This window comes from Muscardinus avellanarius, assembly GCF_963383645.1.
Source record: "Muscardinus avellanarius genome assembly, chromosome: 13".
Classification (NCBI taxonomy): domain Eukaryota; kingdom Metazoa; phylum Chordata; class Mammalia; order Rodentia; family Gliridae; genus Muscardinus; species Muscardinus avellanarius.
Genome location: NC_137799.1, coordinates 39,393,549 through 39,418,964, shown reverse-complemented (window position 1 = coordinate 39,418,964; position 25,416 = coordinate 39,393,549). Strand labels below are relative to the sequence as shown.

The following is a 25,416-nucleotide window of genomic DNA, read 5'->3' as shown; positions in this document are numbered from 1 at the left end:
AGTTAGTTCAGTCAGATGCCAACACTCTTCACACATACACACCCAAGAACCTTCCAGAATCCTAGTTCAGGCCTACTTCCCTACTAACCCACTCCATTTTATTCCTCCCACGCGTAAGTTTGTGTACCCCCATTTTGGTATCTGGTGCTTCTAAAGGACCCTACAAGGAAGTGACTTTTCTGGTGACTCAGACCCAATGAGCCTTCAGTACAAGCTCAGCCTTGATGTTCCAGGTCACCAGCCAGGGCTGCTGGCGGCTCCTGTTGGGCGTCTGTGCAGCGAGTGAGCAGGGGCAGAGGGAGGCAGTGGCCCTGCCCTCGGGGGAAGCCTCCTGTCCCGAGGGGGTGGTTGCCAGTCACTGAGCTCCTACTGTGTGCCGGACATGGAGCTAGATAGTGTGTCTGTTACCAACCTCTGTGTCAGCACCCAGGCTGTTACCAGCAACTTCACACGCCTTGTCCAAGCTCACACCGTGGGCAGTAAGTGAACAGACTAGGATTTGAAGCCGGGTCTCTGAATTCCCAGCTGTCTGCTTTCTTCCCTACTAAGCTGACCACATGCCGCCACCGCCACCGCTTCCCTCCCCAGCTGGACTCTGGCCAGTGGGGACCTCCACACACCCTTAATTGTCTGTAGGTGTCCCTGCACACACATCTCCTAATGCTGGAGGATGTCAGAGCAGAGGGTCCTTAAGGACCAGCTAGCCCAGGAATTTTCTACTCGGTAGGGGCCCTCAGACCTCTGTGAGAGAGACCCCATTCATTCGGTGATTTTCTTGATGGTTTCATTCAAAGAAAGTGTTTGCTACTTTGAAGGCATTTTCGAAGAACACAGCTGTCATTCTTCCTTTGCACGCAGATGGGGACCTGAGGCCCAGGGCACAGGGATGCATCTTGGACAGCCCAGGCAAGCACTGTACCCTGCCCTGGCTCCTGTCCTTCTAGGACCATGCCTACCTGAGGATCTGTTGGAGGAGGGTATTGATCCTTGTTCCATAAGCAAATGAACAACTCTTCCCTGCCAGTTCTTTACATTAGGAAAAGAGGAAGGGTCAGGCAGGAGTCAGCCCTGATTTTTGTGTCTGTAACAAGGAGAAAGTTCCTGTCCTAGTACCTTCATTGTATTGGTGTGAGAATCTCATTCCTGTGTTATCCACTCAGCCAATATCTGGGCTTGGAGGTGCTGAAAGATGCCTTCAAGAGCTTATTTATTTATTTATTTCTATTTAGGCGGGATGGAATCTCCCTATGTGCTCAGGTTGGCCTCAAACTCCTGGGCTTCAGCAATCCTCCTGCATATGGAGGAACCGCCTGCTGGCTTAAATTCAACATATAACAGCCAGGCATGTGGCACGTGCTTGTAATCCCAGTACTTGAGAGGCTAAGACAGGAGAATCCCAGATTCACAGCCAGCCTCAGGTACTTAGTGAGGCTCTGATTCCAAATAAAAAATAAAATAGGTCTAGGGGTACAGCTCAGAGTTAGAAGGTTAGAAGGTTCAATCCCCAGTATCACACACACACACACACACACACACACACAATACATATCTACTGGTCAAGGTGTGAGCTTAGGCATGTGCAAGGTACTCAACATAATGATAGATAAATGATAGATAGATGATATAGACAGACAGACAGACAGACATGTATGTTATATATACATATATATACACACATACATATATGTTAAACTCAGGTTGTGCCACTGAGCTACAACCCCAGCACTATTGTGTGTGTGTGTGTGTGTGTGTGTGTGTGTGTGTGTGTAACTAGGGATTGAACTCAGGGGCATTCTACCTCCAGGCTACACCTCCAGCTTTTTTTTTTCTCTCTCTCCTTATTTTGAAACAGGATCTCACTAATTTGCAGAGAACCTTCCTGAGGCTGGCTGCAAACGTGTGATCCTCCCGTCTCAGCCTCCCAAGTACTGGGATTACACGTGTGCACCAATACTCCCGGCTCCCTTTTTTCTTTCTTGTGACACTGGGTATTAGATCCAGAAGCATTTTATCTCTGAGCTAAACCCCCAGCCCGATTTTATTTCTTATTTGGAAATGGTCTCACTAAATTGCCTGGGGCCATACTAAATTGTCAAGGCTGAGCCAGGCATGGTGGCTCAAGCTTGTAATCCCAGCATTTGGGAGGCTAAGACCGGAGGATCCCGGTTCGCGGATAGCCTCAGCTACTTAGTGAGTCCCTCCACAACTCAGTGTGAACCTGTTTCAAAATAAAGAATTTTTTTAAAAATTGGGCAGGGGTGTAGCTCAGAGGTCAAATGCCCCTGGGTTCCATCTCCAGACCCGCAAAAAAATTTAAAAATTAAAATAAAATAAATTGTTGAGGCTGGCTTCGGACCTGCGATTCTCCTGTCTCAACTTTTTTTTTTTTAAAGGATCTTGCTAAATTGTTGAGACTGGCCTAGAATTTGTAATCTTCCTGAGTACTGGGATTTGTATTTGGCTGAGACAGAAGAATTGCAGGTTCAAGGTCAGCTCATGCTAACTTACACTCCATTTCAAAACAAAAAATAAAAATAGAGCTGGGGATGCGGTTTAGAGGTAGAATGCCCTGGCTTCAGTCCCCAGTACTGAAATATATATAATTGAATAATTGTCTCATATATATAATTTAATAATTGTTCATTATGTTCCAGAACAGTTCTACGGCATTTACATTGATTAATTCACTTAATCCTCACAACAATCCTGTGCAGTAGCTCCTGGTGCCCCATTTTATAGATGAGGAAACGCAGCACAGAGGGATTAAGCATCGTGGGCCTGATCACACCACTGTGAAGGGCAGAGCTGGGGCTGGCCTCTGAAACTGCCAGAACCCAGAGCACAGGCTTCAGGAGCAGAAGCTACCCATTGGGTGTCCTCCTCCTCCTCCTCCTCCTCCTCCTCCTCCTCCTCCTCCTCCTCCTCCTCCTCCTCCTCTTTTTATCCACTTTTATGCTTTCTTCCTGATAAACAGGCAAGAGGCAGAACCAAGTTGCTTTCTCGCCTCTCTTGCCTTGGGGACAGCGGGTTCTATTCCCAGAACAGCCTGCCTGGCCCCCTGCTGTCAGGGCCTCTTTCCGGAATCTGGAGAGGGCAGAGGAAGGAGCCACCCTGGGCTCCAGGAGACTTCAGGGTCCAAGGAGGATGTGGAGGGAGGAGCATGTCACAGCTAAAAGCAGGCCTCAGAATCTTTACTGCACTCTCCAGTGGCTCAGCCTCTAAAGGATCTTAAATGGCCCAGAGCAGCCCATCTAGGATGCCCACCCGGCACCCCAGGGAGCCCTTGCCTCCTCCAGCAGCCCCATGGTGCTGGGGCCCCTCGCTCAGGTCCAGCTCTGACGGCCTTGGCACAGAGGAGGCTCTTGAGAAATCGTAGTTTTCTCCTCTTCCTTCCTCTTCTCTCCCTGCCAACCAGGTGGGAAGGAAAGCCTCAGGTCTCGTCTTTTCTACAGCTCTCAGTTTCCCCACTGAGGCTGTCCCATCTCTCCTAGGCCACCCCTAAGACAATGTCTTGGCCTGGCGACTCTTGGGCTGTGGGTCAAGAGTCAGGACCTGCCACACATCAGATACATGTTCACTCCTGATGGACCCACCCCTGACGAGTGTGGGAATCTGGGCGGATTACCTCCCTTCTCAAGCCTCAGTTTCCTGGCCATACAAATGGGTAGGATGATGAAGGCCCCGAAGAATTGGTGAGAAGTTAATAAAGTCACGTGTAGGCTCACCACCCAGAAACAGCTGGCCAGCAAACAAGGGAATACAGGAGCACAGACAGGGCAGATGGGCCTGCCCCTCCTCCTGGGCTGGCACTCTGAGCCTCAGTTTACCCTCCTACACAATGAGGGCAGAACCCCAGCCCTTCCCCATCATGGGGTGGCTGAGGGCTCCCCCTGCCTGAGCGGGGGATGGGTGGGTTTTCTATGACTTTTCTCCTTATGCTTATCTCTGTTCTCTACAGAGGTAGGGTGTGCCTCTTGCTGGGTGTGGTCATCATTGATAGCTTGCCTCTCTGGGGCCACGCCCCGCTCAGAGGAGCCACCTGGGCCGGGGCTGGCTGCTGCGTTGCTGGGTTGGGGAGGGAGGCCCATGCTCCCAGCCAGGGGAGGAGGGGGTGCCCCTGCCCAATGCAGAGGAATCTCCGACCCTGGCAGGGAGCCCTGGCCCAGGCAGCTGGGAACAGGGCCTGGCTTCGGCTTCTGAGGACCAAGCTTGAGTTGGGCACAAGAACTTTCACTTTTAACTTTCCTCATTCTGGGAGCTCAGTGACCTAGTTTTTAGCAGCCGTATGTGTCCCTCTGCCAAGGAGCCCTCATGTCCTACAGGACTTCAGCCCAGTGCAAACTGACCCCAACACCCAGGCTGCCTTTCTTCTTCTTCTTCTCCTTCTCCTTCTTCTTCTTCTTCTTCTTCTTCTTCTTCTTCTTCTTCTTCTTCTTCTTCTTCTTCTTCTTCTTCTTCTTCTTCTTCTTGGTACAAAGGATTGAACCCAGGGCCATTCTACCTCCAAGCTACACCTCCAGCCCTTTTTAATTTTTATTTTGAAACAGGGCCTCACTAAGTTGCTGAGGCTGGTTTCAAACCTGTGATCCTCCTATCTCAGCCTCCCATGTACTGGGATTACAGGCATGTGCCACCACTCCTGGATTTCAGATTGATTTTAATGGGAAAGGGAAAAAGTACACATGCTGAGAGACAGGTGCAGTGCAAGCATTTATACTGGATATATTACTGACTACTAGGAGGGTTTCTTTCTTCCTCCTCCTCCTCCTTCTTCTTTTCTGTACTGGGTATTGAACCAAGGGGCAATCTACCTCTGAGCTATACCCCTGGTCTTATTTTATTTTTATTTTTTTGCAGTACTGGGAATTGAACCCAGGGGCATTCTACCTCCGAGCTATATCCCCTGCCCTATTTATTCTTCATTTTAGAAGAGGGTCTCACTAAGTTCCAAAGGGCCTCACTAAGTTGCTGAAGCTGGATTTTTGAACCTACAGTCTTACTTTAGCCTCCCAAGAGGATTTACAAGCATGTACCACCATGCTCTATTTTTTTTTTTTTTTTTTGCAGTACTGGGGATCAAACCCAGGAGCATTCTACCTCTGAGCTATACCCCCAGCCCTATCTTTTATTCTTTACTTTGAAACAGGGTCTCACTAAGTTGCAGAGGGCCTCACCAAGTAGCTGAGGCTGGCCACAAACCTGTGATCCTCTTATCTCACCCTCCCAAGAACTAGGATTTCAAGCGTGTACCACCATGCCTGGCTTCCCTTTTTTTTTTTTTTTTTTTTTTTTTTTTTTTGGTGGTGCTGGGGGTGGAACCCAGAGGCTTTCTACCTCCGGGCTATACTCCCAGACCTATTTTATATTTTATATTTTATTTGGAAACAGGGTTTCACTAAGTTGCTGAGAGCCTCACTCAGTAGCTGAGGCTGGCTTCGAAACTGTGTGATCATCCTGTCTCAGCCTCCAAAGCACGGAGATTACAAGTGTGTGCCACCATGCCCGACTGCCCATTTTATTTTTTGGAACAGAGTCTCAAAAAGGGCCTTGAACCTACAATCCTATCTCAGCCTCCCTAGTACTGGGAATTACAGATGTGCACCTCTGCACCCAGCTCTTCTTCATTATTATGATATATATATAAATATATATATATATATTTATATATATATATATATTTATATATATATACACACACACACACATACATACATACACACATACACACACACGTGTGTGTGTGTGTGTGTGTGTGTGTTGGGGACTGAACTCAGGAATTCTACCTCTGAGTTACATTCCCAGCCCTGTTTTATTTATTTTTTTTTTAATTTGAAAACAGGGTCTTAGCTGGGCGTGGTGGCACACACTTGTAATCCCAGCATTTGGGAGGCTGAGACCGGAGGATCGCAGTTTGTGGACAGCCTCAGCTACTTAGTAAGGCCCTCTGCAACTCAGTGAGACCCTGTTTCAAAATAAAGAATAAAAAATAGGGCAGGAGGTATAGCTCAGAGGTCAAATGCCCCTGGGTTCCATTCCTACACCCACAAAAAAAAAAAAAAAAAGGAAAAGAAAAGAAAAGAAAACAGGGTCTTACTAAGTCACTGATAGCCTACATTGCCAAGGCTGGCCACAAACCAGTGATCCTCCCGTCTCTGCTTCCCAAATACTAGGATTACAAAGTGTGCACCAATATACCTGGCTTCTTCATTCTTGATGAGAAATATGTAATAATTTCCCTGTATGGATGTTTTGTTATTTTATAAACTTAAAAATAGTACTACATTTTTTTATACTACATTGTCTGAGGGTTTGATCAAATTATGTCACACAGCCAGGCTTGGTGGAGCACACCTGTAATCCTAGTACTTGGGAGGGTGAAGCAGGAGGATTGAAGGTTCAAGGACAACCTCAGCAAGTGGTGAGACTCTCATCAACCTAGCAAGACCCTGAAACAGGGTCTGAAACAAAGTAGAAAATAAAATTGTGCTGGAGGTGTAGCTCAGAGGTAGAATGCCCCTGGATTCAATCCCCAGTAACACACACACACACACACACACACACACACACACACACGCACACACACAGCTATGAAACACAAGCTGGGTGTGCTGGTGCTTGCATTTGAGAGGGCGAGACAGGAGGATTGCAGGTTAGAGGACAGCCTCAGCAACATAGTGAGACTTGTAGCAACCTAGAGAGACCCTGTGTGAAAAGATAAGGGCCAGGGTATAGCTCAGAGATAGAATATCCCGGGGCTCAATCCCTAGTACCAAAAAAAAAAAAAAGAAAAGAAAAGAAAAAAGAACAACATGACATACAGAGGAAGTGTCCAAGCGACCTACAAACGGATCTAAGGATTGATTTAGCCCTGCTGTTTGTGATCAGCATGTGCACGTGAACTTTGAATCTGGACTTTTGATCATGGCCGCTCCTGTTTCGTTCCTCTTGTCTCCCTTCTGCCTACTCTCCTGTATTCCATCACACTTCAAGGTGGCTTCCCTCAGTCTTCAGAAACACTCAGCCAGGGCACACGCTTGTAATCCTAGTATGTGGGAGGCTGAGTCAGGAGGATCACAGGTTCAAAGCCAGCATCAGCAACTTAGCCAGGCTTTCAGCAACCTAATGAGACTCTGTTTCCAAATAAGAAGTAATATTGGACTTGGGGTGTAGTTGGGAGATAAAATGCCTCTGGGTTCCATCCCCAGTACCCCAAACAAAACAAAACAAGAAAAAGATAGATTAAATTGGGAGAAAAGTCTTAGACTGAGCTGGAATCGGTCATTCTGCCCTTTCCTCCCGTTGGCCCTAGCTGGCCCTATGGGATTCCAGAATTTCTCAGGGGCCCCACTGTTTCCTTAATCTGATATTCCCCAGGATGAACACAACCCAGAACTTGCCACTTCTCCTCCCGAGACCCCATTTCTAGCCTCTGAACACACTCCAGCGCGGGCCACTTCTTGCCCGTGACGGCAGCCGGGCTGGGTGAAGCTGCCTTCGCCCGGGAGCCCGTGGTGTCCAGCCACCAAGCTGCCTGCTGGCTCTTTCTTCACCCACTGTCATTGGGACCCCCACCTGTTCCAGGAGTTGCTCTGGCTCCCACAATTTCCCTTTAATCGTCTGTGACTCTTTATCTCAAATACCACACAAACAGGCTAAACCAGGAACACATAACACGGAAGAAGGCACCATCTTGGCCAATTTTACCTGTGCAGTCAGTGGTGTTATGTGTATTCATATTGTGAAATAGCTTTTTCATTTTGTGAAGAGAATTTTTCCTCTTGCAAAGCTAAGACACTCATTAAACACCACCTCCCCTTTCCCTCCAGCCCGAGAACCCGAAATCTTTGCTTTTCCTATTAACAAGGGCGAGGCCGCCTCTTGGCCACAAAGGCCTTATGACTTCCAGGTTGTAGCCCCGCCCCAGCCCTAGGCCTGGTCACCTTCCCCTTTCCTCATTTCTCGACTTTGTTTACCACATTTTCCCCATCTGCCTGACAACCCAAACCTCACAGATCGGGGGTTTATGGGGGTGTCCCGCCTAGCCCCATAGCCCTTGAGGTTGTCCACCTTCTCCTTAACTGATCAGAAAGTCGTTGGACCAGCACAGGGGTAACCTGCAGCTCTCCCTGCTCCTGTGTCTGCGCTGAGCTCAAGCTTCCTGAGACCAGGGTCCCCTCAGAGGCCCATAGGGTTTGCCGTGAAAGCCAGGAGATACGATCCGGCCATGGGAAGGGGAGGAAGCCCCTGTTAGGCTACCTCCTCAGTCCAGGAGAAGAAAACTACTGGTGAATGTGACCTAGTGCACATTCCTGCCACCATCTGCAGCCAGCCCCCAGAGGACAGACAGCTCCTGGCCAATGGCACCAGCCCAGGGGAAGGCCTCTGTGACCCTCACCTACCATCCACCCCACTCACCCCCATTTCCAGAGGGGATGTCTGCATTCCTAAGGCTGGTACAGGATGCGTCATGATGTTACCCTAGCTACCTCTTGTCCAAAGGTCTTTGGGGCTTCAAATCAGGGTCACCTCCTTCCCGACCCCCCAGGCCCTTCTAGGTCACCCTGCTCAAAGTTCCTTTTGCACCTGGGGTTACTGGCATGGTGGCACTCTCCTGCTGCTGGGTGTTTATGTGGCCATCTCTCTTCTGGTGGGAGCTCTTTGAGGGTCTCTGAACCCCCAGAAACAGAGGGGACCTGACACACAGGAGGTGCTCTGAGAGCAACTGAGCAGTGGATGGATTAGGATTGAGTGGAGGGTGGGTGGGCGCTGCTGCTCCACCAGTGAGGACTCAGTGGGCAGATGCGTGGCGGGCGGATGATGGCTGTTTAATGAATGGTGTTTGGATGGAGGAATAGCAGATGATATTGGGTAGGTGTTAAATGGCTAGATGGAGGAGTTGTATGGATGATGGAGTTCCATTTCAGATCCAAATTGGCATGGCTTCTGTCTTCTACTCTTGCCTGCCTTTAGCTTCACTCTCTCCCTAACCCCAGGCCTCTTGACCTTGCCTCTTCTGAGTTCTTATGACCCAGGCGGGCACAGACTCCACTTCTTCCCCCTGCAGCCCCGAGCCCTGCTGACCACATCTCCTCCCCTCGCCACCACCTTCCTTTCTACACTCTCCTCTTACTCCACTTCCCTGACGCTGTCTTCCCAGTCAGATAGAGGCTCTTTATCTTCTGATTTTCATCAGCCCAGGTGGACACCCCAATCCCAGACAGCCTGCTTTTCTCTGGGCTCCCAACTCCAGCTCTTCTGAGACCGCGCTGCACAGCTTAGGTCCAGTCTGAGGTATCCAGGCTCCTTCAGACATTTTCTTTCAGAAAGCCCGACTGTTGACTGCCCAGCCTCTAACATCTGCCCTGCACCTCCTGTTCATCCCCCGTTCCACAGCCAGCAGGATATTTCAGAAATACAAATGAACCTGCTCACTCTCCTGCTTCCATCCAGTGGCTTCGTAGATAAAGACCAAGTCCCCAACATGGCCAGAAGGCTCCCACAGGCCATGGGGAGATGTGGGGTGATAGGAGGCTGGAAGTGGGGTGAGCAGCGGGTGGAGAAGGGCCACTGGCCGTGGCGTCAGGTAGAGGGAGGGGTGGGCGGCCTGGCAGGGCCTGAGACTGGGGCTGGCGTGGCTCTGAAGTTGCCTCCTGGGCCTTTTCTCTGCACTGAGCCCCTCCTATTGCCACCATTAGCTTCCAAGCAGTTTAATAATGAGGTCCTGAAGGCCCACAACGAGTACCGGCAGCAGCATGGCGCCCCTCCGCTGAAGCTCTGTAAGAAGCTCAACCGAGAGGCTCAGCAGTGAGTCCGGCCACGGGCCCTGGGTGCAGAAGGGATGCGGGTTTGGGGATCAGATGCACCGGCTTGAATGCCAGTCTGCTGCTTATCCGGGCGGGTCCCTTTGCTTCTCTGAGCCTTGGTTTGCTCCTCTGTGATGCCAGAGGCAGGGATGTGTGACGTTCCTGATTCTCTGCCAGCCCGGGCAGGGAAGGAGGCCGGGCCCTCCACCCTGGGCGCAGAGGCCGGACTGGGCCCACTCTAAGGACGCACCATGGACTCCAACAGGTATTCCGAGGCCCTGGCCAGCACGAGGATCCTCAAGCACAGCCCGGAGTCCAGTCGTGGCCAGTGCGGGGAGAACCTCGCGTGGGCATCCTACGATCAGACAGGTGGGTGGCCTTCCCAGCTCTCCTCCCTCTTCCCCAGCTGGGCTTAGGACACCCTCAGACACCGCCTGGCCACAGCGCCCTTCGTGGTTCAGCCGAGGCTCAGAAAAGGAAAGGAAATTCAGAGTGGTCTGAGTTACTTCATTCACCACAGGTCTCTGATGGCTGGCTCCAGGCCAGGCCAGGACCGGTCGCCAGGGACAGAGATGAGTCAGATGGAGCAGGCCCCCCTTCCAACGCTCCCAGGCTGAGTCTCAGCTTCTGGACAAAGTCCCAGCCTGGTTCTGTAAGCGGCAACACATCCTTGGCTACTAAGAAATTTTACTTTCACATTTCTCTAAAGTATTGTTTTTACAGTGCTGGTGCATTGATTTTATAATCAGAGACAAGCAATAGAGCTTTCTCCATTTCAGAAAAAAAAAAATAATGGAAAACACACTTCACCCATTTGTCAGGTCTGGAATGATCCCACCACACTGACCAAACATTCCTGAGCTTTCTGGCTCCTACAGCTCTGAGGTGGCTTTTTAGGAAAAATTAGCCATTGAGCTCTCTCAAGCTTTATACAAACAAACCCCAGAGGAAGGATGACTCACTCCCTCCCCAGCCCCATTTCTCGGAGTTCCCAAGGGGAGCCCCCTGAGTCCTCTTTGCCCTTTGAGTCTTAGTTTCCTCCGCAAGACTGAGCCAGATTCCCCTCTGGGAGAGCTGTGACCCCCCTCACTCACCCCCAAACTCCCTAGGAAGGCAGGGTGCCCTGAGCCACGCCGTGGGCCCGCAGGCTCCTCTTAGCCAGGCTGTGTGCCAGGTACAAAGAGCCTGTAGCAGGCTCAGGAGCTGCCGCTCTGTCCAGGCCTTGTGCTGGATCCCTGGGACCCCTTGATCAAGCCCCTGCCCGCCTGGCCCCAGCCTCCCCATCGCTGCAGAGAGGGGTTTGGGCAGATGGCTCCCAACCCTGGCTGCACAATGGAATCTTTTCAAGAGTTTTTTTTTTTTTTTTTTCCCCAGTACTGGGGATGGAACCCAGAGTCATTCTGCCTCTGAGATACAACCCCATCCCTACTTTTTTATTCTTTATTTCGAAACAAGGTCTCACTAAGTTCCAGAAAGCCTCACTAAGCAGCTGAGGCTGTCCTTGAACTGCAATCCTCCTGTCTCAGCCTCAAGTACTGGGATTACAAGTGTGTGCCATGACACCTGGCTCTTCTACAGAGCTTTTTTTTTTTTTTTTTTTTTTTTTTTTTGTGGTACTGGGGTTCCTGGAAGCCCTTCTACCTCCGGGCTACACTCCCAGACCTATTTTTTATACTTTTTTATTTGGAAACAGGGTCTCATAAGCCAGCGCGCGCGGCTGGCTTCGAACCTGCGCGATCCTCCTGTCTCTGCCTCCCAAGCGCGGGGATTACAAGCGTGCGCCACCACGCCCGGCTTCTACAGAGCTTTTAAAAAATACCAGAGACTGGGGCTTTCCTCCAGAGAAACTGATCCAGTAGATCAGAGAAAAGGATCCTTCAAGTCTCAGTTTTTGAAGTGCTTTTTTTTGTGTGTGTGTGGGTCTGGGGATGGGACCCAGGGGCATTTGACCTCTGAGCTACACCCCCTACCCAATTTTTTATTCTTTATTTTGAAACAGGGTCTCACTGAGTTGCAGAGGGCCTCACTAAGTAGCTGAGGCTGTCTGCGAACTGAGATCTTCTGGTCTCAGCCTCCCGAATGCTGGGATTACAAGCGTGCGCCACCACGCCCAGCTTGAAATGCTCTTTAAGTGAGGTTAATATGTGGTCCAGAAATCAGCATCAGCATCCAGTTGCTTATTAAAAATGCAAAATCATGGCCCCTCCCCAGACCTTCTGAAACCTAGTCTGCATTTTAACAAATCCCCAGGTGACTCACAACCCACATTGAAACTTGAGATTTGGGGCCCTGAGGTTGAGACTCCTAGCCGAGATGAGCAGCTGGGGGACAGGGGTGGGTAGAACCCTTCCTCCTGCTACAGTCTGCCTGGCCAGTGGATGCTCCAGGTGAGGGCACCTCTTCCAGAAGTGAGAGCCCTGGCCTTTCTTCCTGTAGGTATCTTTGGAGCCAGACATGGAATGGCATAAGAACAGAAACTGAGTTTCGCAAATTCAGAGCATCACTAGAAGGCCCTTGGAGTGCACTGCATTCAACCTTCTTGTTGTAGAGGCCCAGAGAGGGAAAGTCCTTGCCCAGGACTACACAGCAAGCCAGCAAGCCAGTGGAGGGCAGGGGCACCAGTGCAGGCCCCAGCCCCAGGCCAGGGCTCTCCTCGCCCCACCAAGGCTTTCTTGAGCTGGGACATACCTGTGGGCAAACATCCTCAGGAGCTCCAAGGAGCATCCCAGATGTTGCAGCTCCCGGGTACTCAGCAGATGTGTAACTGTGGGATGTGTTGGGGGTTTCCAGTAGAAGATGGAGGGAACAGGGAGTGGGTGGATGTTGTGATGATTCAGAATAGTGCCTTTTCCACACAGGAAAGGAAGTGGCTGATAGATGGTACAGTGAAATCAAGAACTACAACTTCCAGCAGCCTGGCTTCACCTCGGGAACTGGTGAGTGGCAGAGCCCACCGTGGCCTGGGCAGGTTGCAGGTTGGGTATCTGTCTTCAGAGATGAACAACCTTGAGAAAATCAGTTATTTCCTTTCTGTAACTCTTCTTATTTCTGACTTGACCTTGTGCAGAGGGCAAATCTCACCCCCACCTCCCTAAAACTCTGCACATGCGCCCTCCATTTGAGAGCATCTGGGCTGCTGACTCTTCCCCTCAGCTCAAAGCTCTGCACATCCCAGCAGTGAGTCACAAGGAGACTAGGGCTTTTTTGGTTTTTGTGGGGTTTTTTGGTTTTTGTGTACGAGGGCATTCTACCCCTATTTTGAAACAGGGTCTCACTAAGTTGTAGAGGGCCTCATAAGTAGCTGAGGCTATCCATGAACCTGCAATTCTCCTGTCTTAGCCTCCCAAGTACTGGAATTACAAGGATGCACCACCACGCCCAGCTGAGACTAAGTTTTATTTATTTATTTACTTATTTATTTATTGGTGGTACTGGGGTTCCTGGAAGCCCTTCTAACTCTGGGCTACACTCCCAGACCTATTTTTTATACTTTTTTTATTTGGAAACAGGGTCTCTTAAGCCAGCGCAGCTGGCTTCGAACCTGCGCAACCATCCTGTCTCCACCTCCCAAGCGTAGGGATTACAAGCACGCGCCAACATGCCTGGCTGAGACTAAGTTTTAAAAACTGCTGAGAGCCGGGTGTCATGCTTGTAATCCCCATGCTTGGGAGGCGGAGACAGGAGGATCGCACTGGTTCGAAGCCAGCCTTGCTGGCTAAAGAGACCCTGTTTCCAAAGAAAAAACACACACACAATATATATATATATATATTAAAAAGAGCTAGAGGGATGTAGCTCGAGGTAAAATGTCCTAGGTTTAATCTCTATCACCACAAAAATAATTAAGTTAAATGGGCTGAGGGGGAGGCTGGGAGATAAACACCCCTGCCTTGAGTTCAATCCACAGTATCCCCCTAAAAAAAAAAAAACCTACTGAAAGCCAGGCATGGTAATGCATAATACTGGGATTCAGGCTAAAATAGGAGGTCAGCCTCAGCAATTTAGCAAGATCATCAGTAATTTAGCAAGATCTTATTTCAAAATTTAATTTAAAAAGGGGGTAGAAGCCAAACATCCCTGTAATCCCCGTCCTTGGGAAGCTGAGACAAGAGGATTGCAGGTTCGAGACCAGCCTCAGGCAATTTAGTTAGACCCTGTTTTTTTTGTTTTAATACTAGGAATTGAACTCAGGGGCATTCTACCTCTGAGCTGTACCCCCAGCTCTTTATGTTTTGTTTTGAAATAGAGTCTTACTAGTTTGCTGCGAGTCTCACTATGTTACTGAGGCTGACCTCGAACCTGCGATCCTCCTAGGTTTACAGGCATGTACCACCATGCTGACTGTGAGACCCTCTTTCAACATAAAAAATAAAAAGGGGCAGGGAGTGTAGCCCAGAGATAGAATGCCCCTGAGTTCAATCCCCAGAACCAAAAAATGGGGGTAGGAGTGTAGCTCGGAGGTAGAATGCCTGTGGGTTCAACCTCCAATATAGAAAAACAGAAACAAAACAAAACAAAAACAAAAAAGCTACTAAGAGCTCTGTTCCTGAATTGGTTGGTGCCTGAGCAGCTGTAACCTGCCACCTTGCTTGGGTCCTTGCCCTGCCCTGCCGCCATATGTCTAAGTCCTATCTGCCCGGGCCTGACTTCCTGCATCCTTCATACTCGCCGCCTTCCTGCCCGCTCTCTATGCCTGAAGCACCTGCTGTTTCCCTAGCCTTTCCCTAGGGAGCAGAGTGAACTTAAGAGCAGAAGGGCTCCACCTCCTTTCACCTCTAGCAGTGTGTGTGTGTGTGTGTGTGTGTGTGTGTGTGTGTGTGTGTTACTAGGGATGGAACCCAGGGACATTCTACCTCCGAGCTATACCCTCAGCCCTATTTTTTATTCTTTCTTTTGAAACAGGGTCTCACTGAGTTGCAGAGGGCCTATGTAGCTGAGGCTGTCCGCGAACTGCGACCCTCCTGTCTCAGCCTCCTGAATGCTGGGATTACAAGCCTGCGCCACCATGCCCAGCTTCTGACTATTTGAATGAACTTGGGTCAATTCCTTTTCTTCCCTGTCCATGGGAAGAAAGGGAGGGACATGGTGGTGGCTCAAGGGACACAGGGCTGGTGATTCTGAGGCCGGGGCCTTCTGTGGGGACCCCCTCTTCTCATAGGCCTCCTTGGGGGGCGTGGTAACATGTAGCCTAGTAAAGCCCTGGGCTTCCTCTCGCCCCTCCGCCGGCCTCACCAGGTTCCTTGTCTTTCTCCACAATGGACTTGAAGTCAGAAGGGGAGAGAGTCTCAGCCGGGCGTGGTGGCGCACGCTGGTAATCCCCGCGCTTGGGAGGCTGAGACAGGAGGATCGCAGGTTCAAAGCCAGCCTCGGCTACTTAGGGAGGCTCTCAGCAACTTAGTGAGAAAATATAAAATAGGTCTGGGAGTATAGCCCGGAGGTAGAAAGCCTCTGGGTTCCACCCCCAGTACCACCAAAAAAAGAAGGGGAGAGAGTCTCTCTGGGTGGAAGACAAGGGGACTCCCTGCCCTGGCCGCCCTGCCCCACCCGGCAGAGCCAGCCTGCCACCCGCCCCACGCTTTCTTCCGAAGCAGGAAGTGACATGTTTCAGGGCCAGTCACCGTTTCCTGTGGCTTGCTGCTCCCCGTTTTGTGACAGGGGTTCTTGCAACCATGTGGGTACAACTCCGGCATCTCTCCTCCCCCAGTCGGCAAGGCTGGGGCGAGAGTGACACTGCTGGGAAGTGGGGAGGAGCCATGATTAAGGGTGTGTGGGCAGACCCTTGTCTTCTTTCAGTAAAGGTCAGCATCCAGAGGAGTTTTATTTCATAGCTTCTGGAATTACTTTTCTCACGAACAAGTTTCTTGAGCAATCGGACATGTGTGGGAGCGGGTTCTTGGCTCTGTGCCCGTGTGTGCACCGCTTAGAGGCTGCAGAGGGCCTCCCCGGCGCCTCCCCGCCACAGCGCCACTACGGGTGGGCCTTAGGGGCTAGTACTTGGGAGGCAGAGACAAGAGGATTGCAAGTTCAAGACTTGTAACCTAGCACTCAGCAACTTAGCAAGGACCCTGTTTCAAAATAAAAATAATAATACTAAAATAGGGCTGGGCATGTATCTAAGAGGTAGAAAACCCCAGATTCAATCCCCAGTGACCCTCCTCACACACATAGACTATTCTGCACATCTTGCAGAGATGGGAGCCGAGCCCTACAAAGGCCAACAGGCTTTTCTCGTGTCTCTGTCCTTGAGCTAATGCCTCTGCCTGGTCCCTGCTCCAAGGTGGGAATCTCGCAAGAGAGCTGGGAATGGGGCTCAAGTCCCCATGGTCGCTGATTCCCGGCCCACCTGTCACACCCTCCCCAAAGAGGATACAAGCCTTGTGCCATCTCAGATGTCAGTAGACAATGTGCAGGGACAGAGAGCTGAGCCTAAGGCAGGAGTGAGCTCTGGACGAGGTTATAATCCAGACTTGCAGAGCCCTGAAGATCCTATGGCCCCTCTTACCCCAGCCTAGAATCGCAGAGTCCTGTGATGGAGGGCACCGATCCATCTACTTGCTGCGTGGAGAGAAACATTTCGATCATTATTCTGTTATTTTGTTTCAATGAGATCTATTTATTCTGAATGAGTGGTACTTTTAGATCACATGGAGTCTGTGTTGTCTCTGTAAGCCCTGACCTTCAGCACTTTCCTTCCAAGAAGCAACCCCATGATACCGGTTTCTTGTGCATCATTCTACAGTCATCCTGCGCTTATGCCAGCATGTGCGTACATGTGCGTACATACGCTCCCTTTTTTACCTGGTGGTGTCAGAGGGTGTGATCTGCTTTACAGTTGTCAGAGATGGTTCCGTATCAGTATAAAAAGAGCTTTCCCAGCGGGGTATGGTGATGCAGGCTTGTAACCCTAGTACTTGGGAGGCTGAGACCGGAGAAGCTCAGGTTCAAGACCAGCCTCAGCAACTTAGCAAGACTTTAATCAGCTGACGAGACCCTGTTTCAAAACAGAAAAAAGAAAAAGTAAAAAGGGGTAGGGTTTAGCTTAGAGGTAGAATGCCTCTGGGTTAAATCTCTGGTAATAGCCGGCCGTGGAGGCTGAGACAGGAGGATCGCACAGGTTCGAAGCCAGCCTCAGCTACTTCGTGAAGCTCTCAGCAACTTAATGAGACGCTGTTTCCAAATAAAATATAAAATAGGGGCCGGGCGTGGTGGTGCACGCTTGTAATCCCAGCGCTTCTGAGGCTGAGGTAGGAGGATCACACAGGTTCAAAGCCAGCCTCAGCTACTCAGTGAGGCTCTGAGCAACTTAGTAAGATTCTGTTTCCAAATAAAATATGAAATAGGGCTGGGGATATAGTCCAGAGGTAGAAAAGCCCCTGGGTTCCACCCCCAGTACCACCAATCAATCAATCAATCAATCAATCTCTGGTAACACACACACACATACACACACACACACATACACACGAGTTTTCAAATTCTTTCTTACCATTGTACATTATTCAAAGCATATTCTAGAAAATTTGTATCCACAGTAGAAAAAAATATATATAATCCCTTTAGGGGAAAAAAAAAAAGAAACAGTTGTTAGTAGAGTTAGAAGCCAGTGTTTATCTGATGGTTGCTAAGGAAGTTGTGGCCTTTACGTATTCTCTAAATACCCTAACCTAATTATCTCTGTGTAGATAGAAACCTCCCCAGTAAGAGGAAAGATTACGAAGTCTCATCTGCTTGGAAAAATCTTCCACCAGCATTCACACTGACAACGTGCATGTTGTGTCAAATCATTTTCTTGGCAACCAGTAGATAAATAAATGCAGCTTAGCTGCCCTGATCTTGATTTTCCTCCTCTTTCCTCTCTCTCCAGCCTTTATTTATTTATTTATTTATTTATTTATTTATTTATTTATTTTGCAGTACTGAGGATGGAACCCAGGGGCATTCTACCTACAAGATACACCCCCAGCCCTATTTTGGGGTTTTTTATTATTATTATTTTTTTAATTTTTATTTTATTTTTTAAAATTGGTGCATTATAATCATATATCACATTGGAGTACAAGACTTGAGAGGATATACAAGCACACATCATCCAATTAGCCCTCATCCAGCCCCCATCCCATTCCCTCCCCCTCCCTCGATCCCATGCTTGTTTGGTGATTAACTTTGATACATTTGTTTATGTACCTCCTATGTTTTAAAGAGGCTCCATCCTCCCCTATTCCATACCCTCTGATTGGTCACCTTAATTGCTTCACTATAGGGCCCTTTCTATAGCTCCACCTCTTCCTGTTGCCCCTTTCCTCCTAGTTTTTGCTGATTAGGGGAAGCATCTGATTTTTATTTTCTGCGATATTTCTCTGTGCATGCCGCGTTGCAAGTACCGATCCCACTCTTGATGGCCCCAGTAGTGGCCTAGCTACCCGGTGGATGATCCAGACCTCGCTGGCTCAAGCAGCGGCCTTGCCTCATGGGAGGCCCCAATTCTGGTCTCGTTGGCCCCGACACCAGCCTAACCCCTCAGCTGGCTCCGATCCTGGCCTCGGAGGCCTTAGTAGCGGACTTGCCTCACGGAAGGCTCTGATGCCGGCCGCTGGCCCTGGCACCGGCCTAACCCCTCGGCAGGCTCCGATCCCGGCCTCAGAGGCCCCAGCACCGGCCTAGCCTCACATCAGGCTTCGATCCCAGCCTCGCTGGCCCCAGCACCGGCCTAACCCCTTGGCAGGCTCCCATCCCAGCCTCAGAGGCCCCAGTAGCGGCCTTGTCTCCTATCAGGCTCCAATGCCGGCTGTTGGCCCCGGCATCAGCCTAACCCCTTGGCAGGCTCCGATCCTGGACTCGGAGGCCCCAGCACCAGCCTTGCCTCACAGTGAGCTCCGATCCCAGCCTTGCTGGCCCTGGCACTGGTCTAAACCCTCGGCAGGCTCCGATCCCGGCCTCGGAGGCCCCAGCACTGGCCTTGCCTCACGGCAGGTTCCAATGCCGGCCATTGGCCCCGGCACCGGCCTAACCCCTTGGCACGCTCTTATCCTGGCCTCGGAGGCCCCAGCACCAGCCTTGCCTTGCAGCAGGCTCCGATGCCAACCTTGCTGGCTCCAACACAGGCCTAACCCCTTGGCAGGCTCCGATCCTGGCCTTGGAGGCCTCAGTAGCGGCCTTGCCTCACGGAAGGCTCCAATGCTGGCCGCTGGCCCCGGCACCAGCCTAACCCCTCGGCAGGCTCTGATCCCAGCCTCAGAGGCCCCAGCACTGGCCTTGCCTCACAGCAGGCTCCGATGCTGGCTGCTGGCCCCGGCATCGGCCTAACCCCTTGGCAGGCTCCGATCCCAGCCTCAGAGGCCCCAGTAGCGGCCTTGCCTCACAGCAGGCTCCGATGCCGGCCATTGGCCCCAGCACCGGCCTAACCCCTCGGTAGGCTCTTATCCTGGCCTTGGAGGCCCCAGCACCGGCCTTGCCTCATGGCAGACTCCGATGCCAGCCTCGCTGGCCCCAGCACCGGCCTAACCCCTCGGCAAGCTTCGATCCTGGCCTCGGAGGCCTCAGTAGCGGCCTTGCCTCACGGAAAGCTCCGATGCTGGCCGCTGGCCCCGGCACCAGCCTAACCCCTCGGCAGGCTCTGATCCTGGCCTCAGAGGCCTCAGTAGTGGCCTTGCCTCATGGAAGGCTCCGATGCCGGCCGATAGCCCTGGCACTGGCCTAACCCCTCGGCAGGCTCTGATCCCGGCCTTGAAGGCCCCAGCACCGGCCTTGCCTCATGGCAGGGTCCGATCCCGGCCTCACTGGCCCCAGCACCGGCCTAACCCCTCGGCAGGCTCTGATCTCGGCCTCAGAGGCCCCAGTAGTGGCCTTGCCTCACGGCAGGTTCTGATGTCGGCCATTGGCCCCGGCACCAGCCTACCACCTCAGCAGGCTCCGATCACTGTCTCGAAGCTCCAGCACCGGCCTTGCTTCACGGCAGGCTCCGATGCCGGCCTTGCTGGCCCCGGCCCCGGCCTAACCCCTCGGCAGGCTCCGATCCTGGCCTCAAAGGCCCCAGCACCGGCCTTGCCTCACGGCAGACTCCAATCCTGGCCTCGGAGGCTCCAGCACCGGCCTTGCCTCATGGCAGGCTCCAATCCCAGCTTTGCTGTGTCCGTCACCGGCCTCACCCCTCTGCAGGCTCCAATCCGAGCACCCTCTTCACCCAATCAATTGTCCCACGTTCTTGAGGGTGCGTGGTAGTAGCATTCTGCCTCTGGGGTTATTATTTCAAAGGTTCCAGGTGTAATGCATCAGATCTCTGCCTCCCCTGAGTACTGGCCACTGCCATTGCCACTGCCTCTACCATTTCAAATCCTTCCCAAGCTCTTTTTCCACTCTGAATGTTGTCCAGTGTTCCTAAGCATGCGTGACGGTAGCATTCAACATCCATTTTCTGATTCTCCTGAATACAAGTCTCCACCGCCATCGCGGAGACCGCTTTCAACACTGCCTTTCTCCTTGGTCTCCGCTAAACTCTCTCTTTACAGGTGATGTCCAAGATTCTTAACAATATAGAGAAACAGCAGTCCTCCTTCACAGGGAATTTTTCCATAAGTTCCAGTGCATTTGGATAAGTTTTGTCTGCATCTCCAGTGTCCTGGCATCTGCCACGCCCTTCTTAACCCCTCTCTGATATTTTTCCTTTTTCTTTTTCTTTTCCTTTTTTTTTTTTTTTTTTTTTTTAATAAGAGAAGACAGTATATGTGGTTTGAGGAGGTAGTGGGATCAGGCACTCAGTAGCACTGTGACCTGGTCTGTTTCCCCATGGGTCCAGCGTGCTCCGCACTACTCCGCCTGGGGCCCAGAGTCCCGCGACTCAGGCCCCGGCTGGCATGCCCCGCGCGACCCCTGCCCGGGACCTAGGTTACTGGGCCCAGTTCCTCCAGGGGTCTGGCGTGCTACGCGCGGTCCGTCCCAGGGCCAAGAGTCTCATGACCTGGGCCCCGGATGGCGTGCCCCGCGCGACCCCTGCCCGGGACCCAGCCTTGTTTTTTTATTTTGAAACAGGGGTCTCACTGAGTTGCAAAGGGCCTCACTAAGTAGCCGAGGCTGGCTGCAAACCACAATCCTCCTGTTTCAGCCCCCGAATGCTGGGATCACATGTGTGTGCCACCATGCCTGGCTATGTATTTATTTATTTACTTATTTATGTGTGGTACTGGGGATGGAACCCAGGGGCATCCTACCTCCAAGCTATACCCAAAGCCCTATTTTCCATTCTTTATTTATTTATATTTATTTATTTATTTATTTAGTGGTACTGGGGGGTGGAACCCAGAGGCCTTCTACCTCCAGGCTACACTCCCAGACCTATTTTATATTTTATTTGGAAACAGGGTCTCGCTAAGTTGCTGAAAGCCTCACTAAGTAGCTGAGGCTGGCTTTGAACCTGCGAGATCCTCCTGTCTCAGTCTCCCAAGCGTGGGGATTACAAGCATGCGCCACCATGTCTGGCTTCCATTCTTTTCTTTTTTTTCTTTCTTTTTTTTTTTTTTTTTTTTTTTGGTGGTACTGGGGCTGGAACCCAGAGGCGGCTTTCTACCTCCGGGCTAATACTGCCAGACCTATTTTATATTTTATTTGGAAACAGGATCTCACTAACTTGCTGAGAGCCTAAGTAGCTGAGGCTAGATTCAAACCTGCGTGATCCTCCTGTCTCACCCTCCCAAGCGCGGGGATTACAAGTGTGCACCACCACGCCTAGCTTCCATTCTTTATTTTGAAACAGGCTCTCACTGAGCTGCAAAGACCTTCACTAAGTACCTGAGGCTGTCCGTGAACCACAATTCTCCTTTCTCAGCCTCCCAAATGCTGGGACGGCAAGCGGGCTTGCTAAGCTACCCCATGCCGGCTTGGAGCCTGGGATCCGCCTGTCTCAGCTCCCAAGAACTGGGATTGCAGCTGGGCGGCACCAGGGCCAGCCTCTCCTTCTTCCTCGTACAGTCACTGAGAATCTACTGTGCGCCTCACCCAGTGCTAAACATGGGGCAAGTCCCAAGTATTCGGGAGGAAACACAATCTCCTCAGGGTTCTGGCTAATGAGTGCTACCCTGTGACCTGAGAGGAAACATACCATTGATCTCTGTGTGAAACACTTGAGACAGACGGACAGTTGACCTCTGAGATGAGAATGTGTGATTACTGAGCCGATAATTAGCTCTCTGACACCAAACTAGAGGAGAGTTGGAAGCCAAGCTGTGCAGAAGCTTAGAAGGACTGGCAAGTGAAGGGCAGGAGCCTGCGAAGTGGGAGCCTTGAGCTAAGAAGTGAGGCCCAAGTGGCTGCAGGGGGAGCGGGGGCTTGAAGGGAACTGGCTCAGAGCTGAGGGCCTTAGGCGGCAGCTCATCAAGGTCTCAGCCCTTCCTTTGGAAACAGAACCTGAGGCCAGGATGGTTCTTCCATGTGACTTTTATTGTGTGTAGTCTTCTTTAAGCAAGTGACATTTAGCCTGAGACCTAAGGGATAAATTGTTAGTAATCAAAAGCATATTTATCACCGTGGCTGGTGTTTGCAAGGGCTCTCTGGCTGAAAATGACCCCATGTGTTCGAGGAATGGCAAGGAGGCCACTGGGCCAAAGCCTTCGTTTTCATTCTAAATACAACAGAGGTGACCAAAGGACATTTACGCAGGGAAGTAAAGGGATGATTCGTGTCTCCAAATGATCATTCTAGCCACTAAAGTGAAAAGTTAAATGGCGGTGGCATTGAGAGCCAGTCAGGCAACTACTGCAGTGGTTTAAGAGAGAATCACGGGTAGTTGGGACCAAGGCTTTGGAAGGAGGCAGTCTGAGATGTATTTTGGAGTTGAATTCTTCGGGGCTGAGTGCAGGGTTGTTGTGGGGCACATCAAGGAGAGGGTGGGGGCAGGCCCGCGCCTAGCGCCGCGCAGAGAGGTGCAGTGAGTGTAGTTGGGAGGCTCTGGAGAGCAGTGAGCCTGGGGGAGCGAAACCAACAGTGAGGTTTGGATAGATTACATCCAAGATGCCTGAGAGTTACCCATCTGGAAATGTGCAGTAAGTAGCTGTGTCTGGAACACCAAGCAAAGAGTTGAACCGGAGAAAAGTTTGGGAGACACAGGGAAAGATGAAATCTCCTAAAAAGAGTCTAGAGAGAAAAGAGAGCCTAGGATTGAGCCTTAGGAAGTGAAGATTCTCCAACATTACAGTGGAGGCAGAAAAGGAGGAGGAGGAAGAATGGCAAGAGCCCACTGCATCGTGGGATCCAAAAGGGGCGAGTACATTGCAAAGGGGGTGGTTTTCCTGAGATGAAGTGGGATGAAGGGGGATGAGGACAAACAGTGGCCTTTGGAGAGTAACACGGAGATCTCCTTGCATGGAGAGTGTGCTGTGGGGGCGGGGATGGAGGCAGGTGCCAGGTAGGGTGGCATCCTAATTGCTGGGGCCGCCGGGCATCATCATGACCTCTGGAAGCCTTTTGGGAAGGGTTGAGGTGGCCGAGATCTGCATGGCCGATTGCTAGGACCTGCTTTCAAAACCTGGCAGCTGCTGTGTTTTGTCTCTCCTTCTGATGGGTATCTGCAGAGGTCAAGGGAGGGGAGATAGCATAGGAGTTGGAGCAGCCCTTGTCTAGCGAGGGTCTGCTCACTCATGGTTCCCCTCTCCCTCTGTTCCCTACAGGACACTTCACAGCCATGGTGTGGAAGAATACAAAGAAGATGGGCGTGGGGAAGGCATCAGCCAGTGATGGGTCCTCCTTTGTGGTGGCCAGATACTTCCCAGCAGGGAATGTTGTCAACCAAGGCTTCTTTGAAGAAAATGTCCTGCCTCCAAAGAAGTAACCTTGTCAAGCGTAATGGGAAGGTGGGAGACCTGAGAAGGTGGATATGAAGTGCCTACAACCAAACCCAGCTGCCGGTCTCTCCCTGTGGATGTATGTGCTCGTGTGTGCGATGCTGACGAGCATCTCCCGTCCACACACTTGGGTATACAGCTCTGGGTGAGCGCCTTCTTATTAAAGGAATGAGCCTCTGACGCATTTACCTGGATGGTTCCCCAGGTCACAATTATTTGGGCGTGAATTTTTTAAAATTTTTTGTCATTTTTTTGAAGCAAACTTCTTTTGTACCTTTCTTTTAATAACCCCCCCCCTTGGACATTTTATATTCCAAATATTTGTGATTCTGAGACGTGAAGTTTGTTTTATGTGATCTTCATGCATTGTAATCTACTTTTGGTAGATATTTAAGAGTATTAAACCCTCACTTAAATGGGACATAGCATGTAGCTTTAAACACTTGAAGCAGCTCGGGAAACGTGGGTAGCCAGGGGCTCTGTTTCACGGATTCGTTGAGATTCCTCAGTCCGAAGACATGAGGTCATCCTGCTTGCCTCCTGGGATTCTCCAAGGGGATTGCCAAAGAACAAATGGAGAAAGAAAGCCTCAGTTCCCTGCATTTCTCTACTCTTAAATGGCAAAGCACCACCACCACCTCTCACCCCCATACACATTTTTCTTGAGCTCAATCAATATACTAACCCTGGTTTCCAGGGAATGGCCCACCCCAAGTGGCCCATTGTGAGACAGCCCCTCACACTGCCTGGGCTGCTGGCCAGGCTGCCAGGGGATGAAGTCAGTGGGATGGGGGAGGGGGGAGCTGGGGGGCTGGAGGAAGCTCGGGAGCCCCTGCCCTGCCCCCACGCGGGTGGGGCCAGCCTGTTGTCGGCAGCTGTGGCTACAGCTGTGCTGCTGCACTCTTCTGGAATGTGTGACAAGCCCAAGTGTTCCAGGGACCATCCCAGGCAGGGGGCTTGGAAACACTAATTTGGTTCTGTATTTGGCTTTTAACTATAGGAAGTTCTCCCTGAATAGCAGCTTTAAAAGGCCCACATGGAGATGCCCCGTGAGAATCCTTGAAACCATGGCATCTCCAGCTGTCAAGACAGGGGCCCAGGGAGAGGGTGCGGGTTAAAGACTGGGGCAGCCAGTGTCTGGCACAGCCTCCTGAGGTCTGTGTTGCACTGTGAACAGTCTCACACTGTACCCTCCTTCTCCCAGGGACACTGGCTAGAAGACAATAAAACCATTTCCTTATTGTGCAATATCTTCCTCCAATGTGATTCATGCTTGATTCTAAGTTGGTAGCTGAGGCAGTTCATGACTCTGGATCCTGTCTTGAGTAATTCACGCCCCAGGACACCTCCAGCTCCTCCCGGAGACTATGTTGCTTAAGGGGCCAAATTGTTGGTCTTTTTTTTTTTTTTTTTTTTTTTTTTAGGTGGGGATGAAACCCAGGGCCATTCTACCTCCGAACTATACCCCAGGCCCATTTTTTATTCTTTATTTTGAAACAGGATCTCACTGAGTTGCAAAGGACCTCACTAAGTAGCTGAGGCTGGCCTCAAACCACAATCCCCCTGTCTCAGCCTCCCAAATGCTGGGATTACAAGCGTGCACCACCACGCTCGGCTGGAGCCAAGTGTTTTTTTGTTTTGTTTTGTTTTTGTTTTTGTTTTTTGGTGCTGGGGATGGAACCCAGGGGCATTCTACCCAACTACACCCTCAGCCCTATTTTATTTTTTAATTTTTAAAACAGGGTCTCACTAAGTTGCCGAGGGCCTCAAGAAGTTGCTGAAGC

General features: G+C 51.0%; 1 protein-coding gene across 1 annotated transcript; it reads left to right on the top strand.

The window, feature by feature from the left end:
- Positions 1 to 382: 382 nt before the first annotated feature.
- GLIPR2 (GLI pathogenesis related 2) lies at positions 383 to 23,619 on the top strand (the record flags this gene model as incomplete). Its single annotated transcript, XM_080708931.1, has 8 exons — positions 383 to 479; positions 7,827 to 7,906; positions 9,065 to 9,198; positions 9,394 to 9,542; positions 9,696 to 9,804; positions 10,069 to 10,172; positions 12,662 to 12,739; positions 23,459 to 23,619. 8 exons carry the CDS (start codon positions 383 to 385, stop codon positions 23,617 to 23,619), a joined length of 912 nt encoding a protein of 303 aa, XP_080565057.1.
- Positions 23,620 to 25,416: the final 1,797 nt, after the last annotated feature.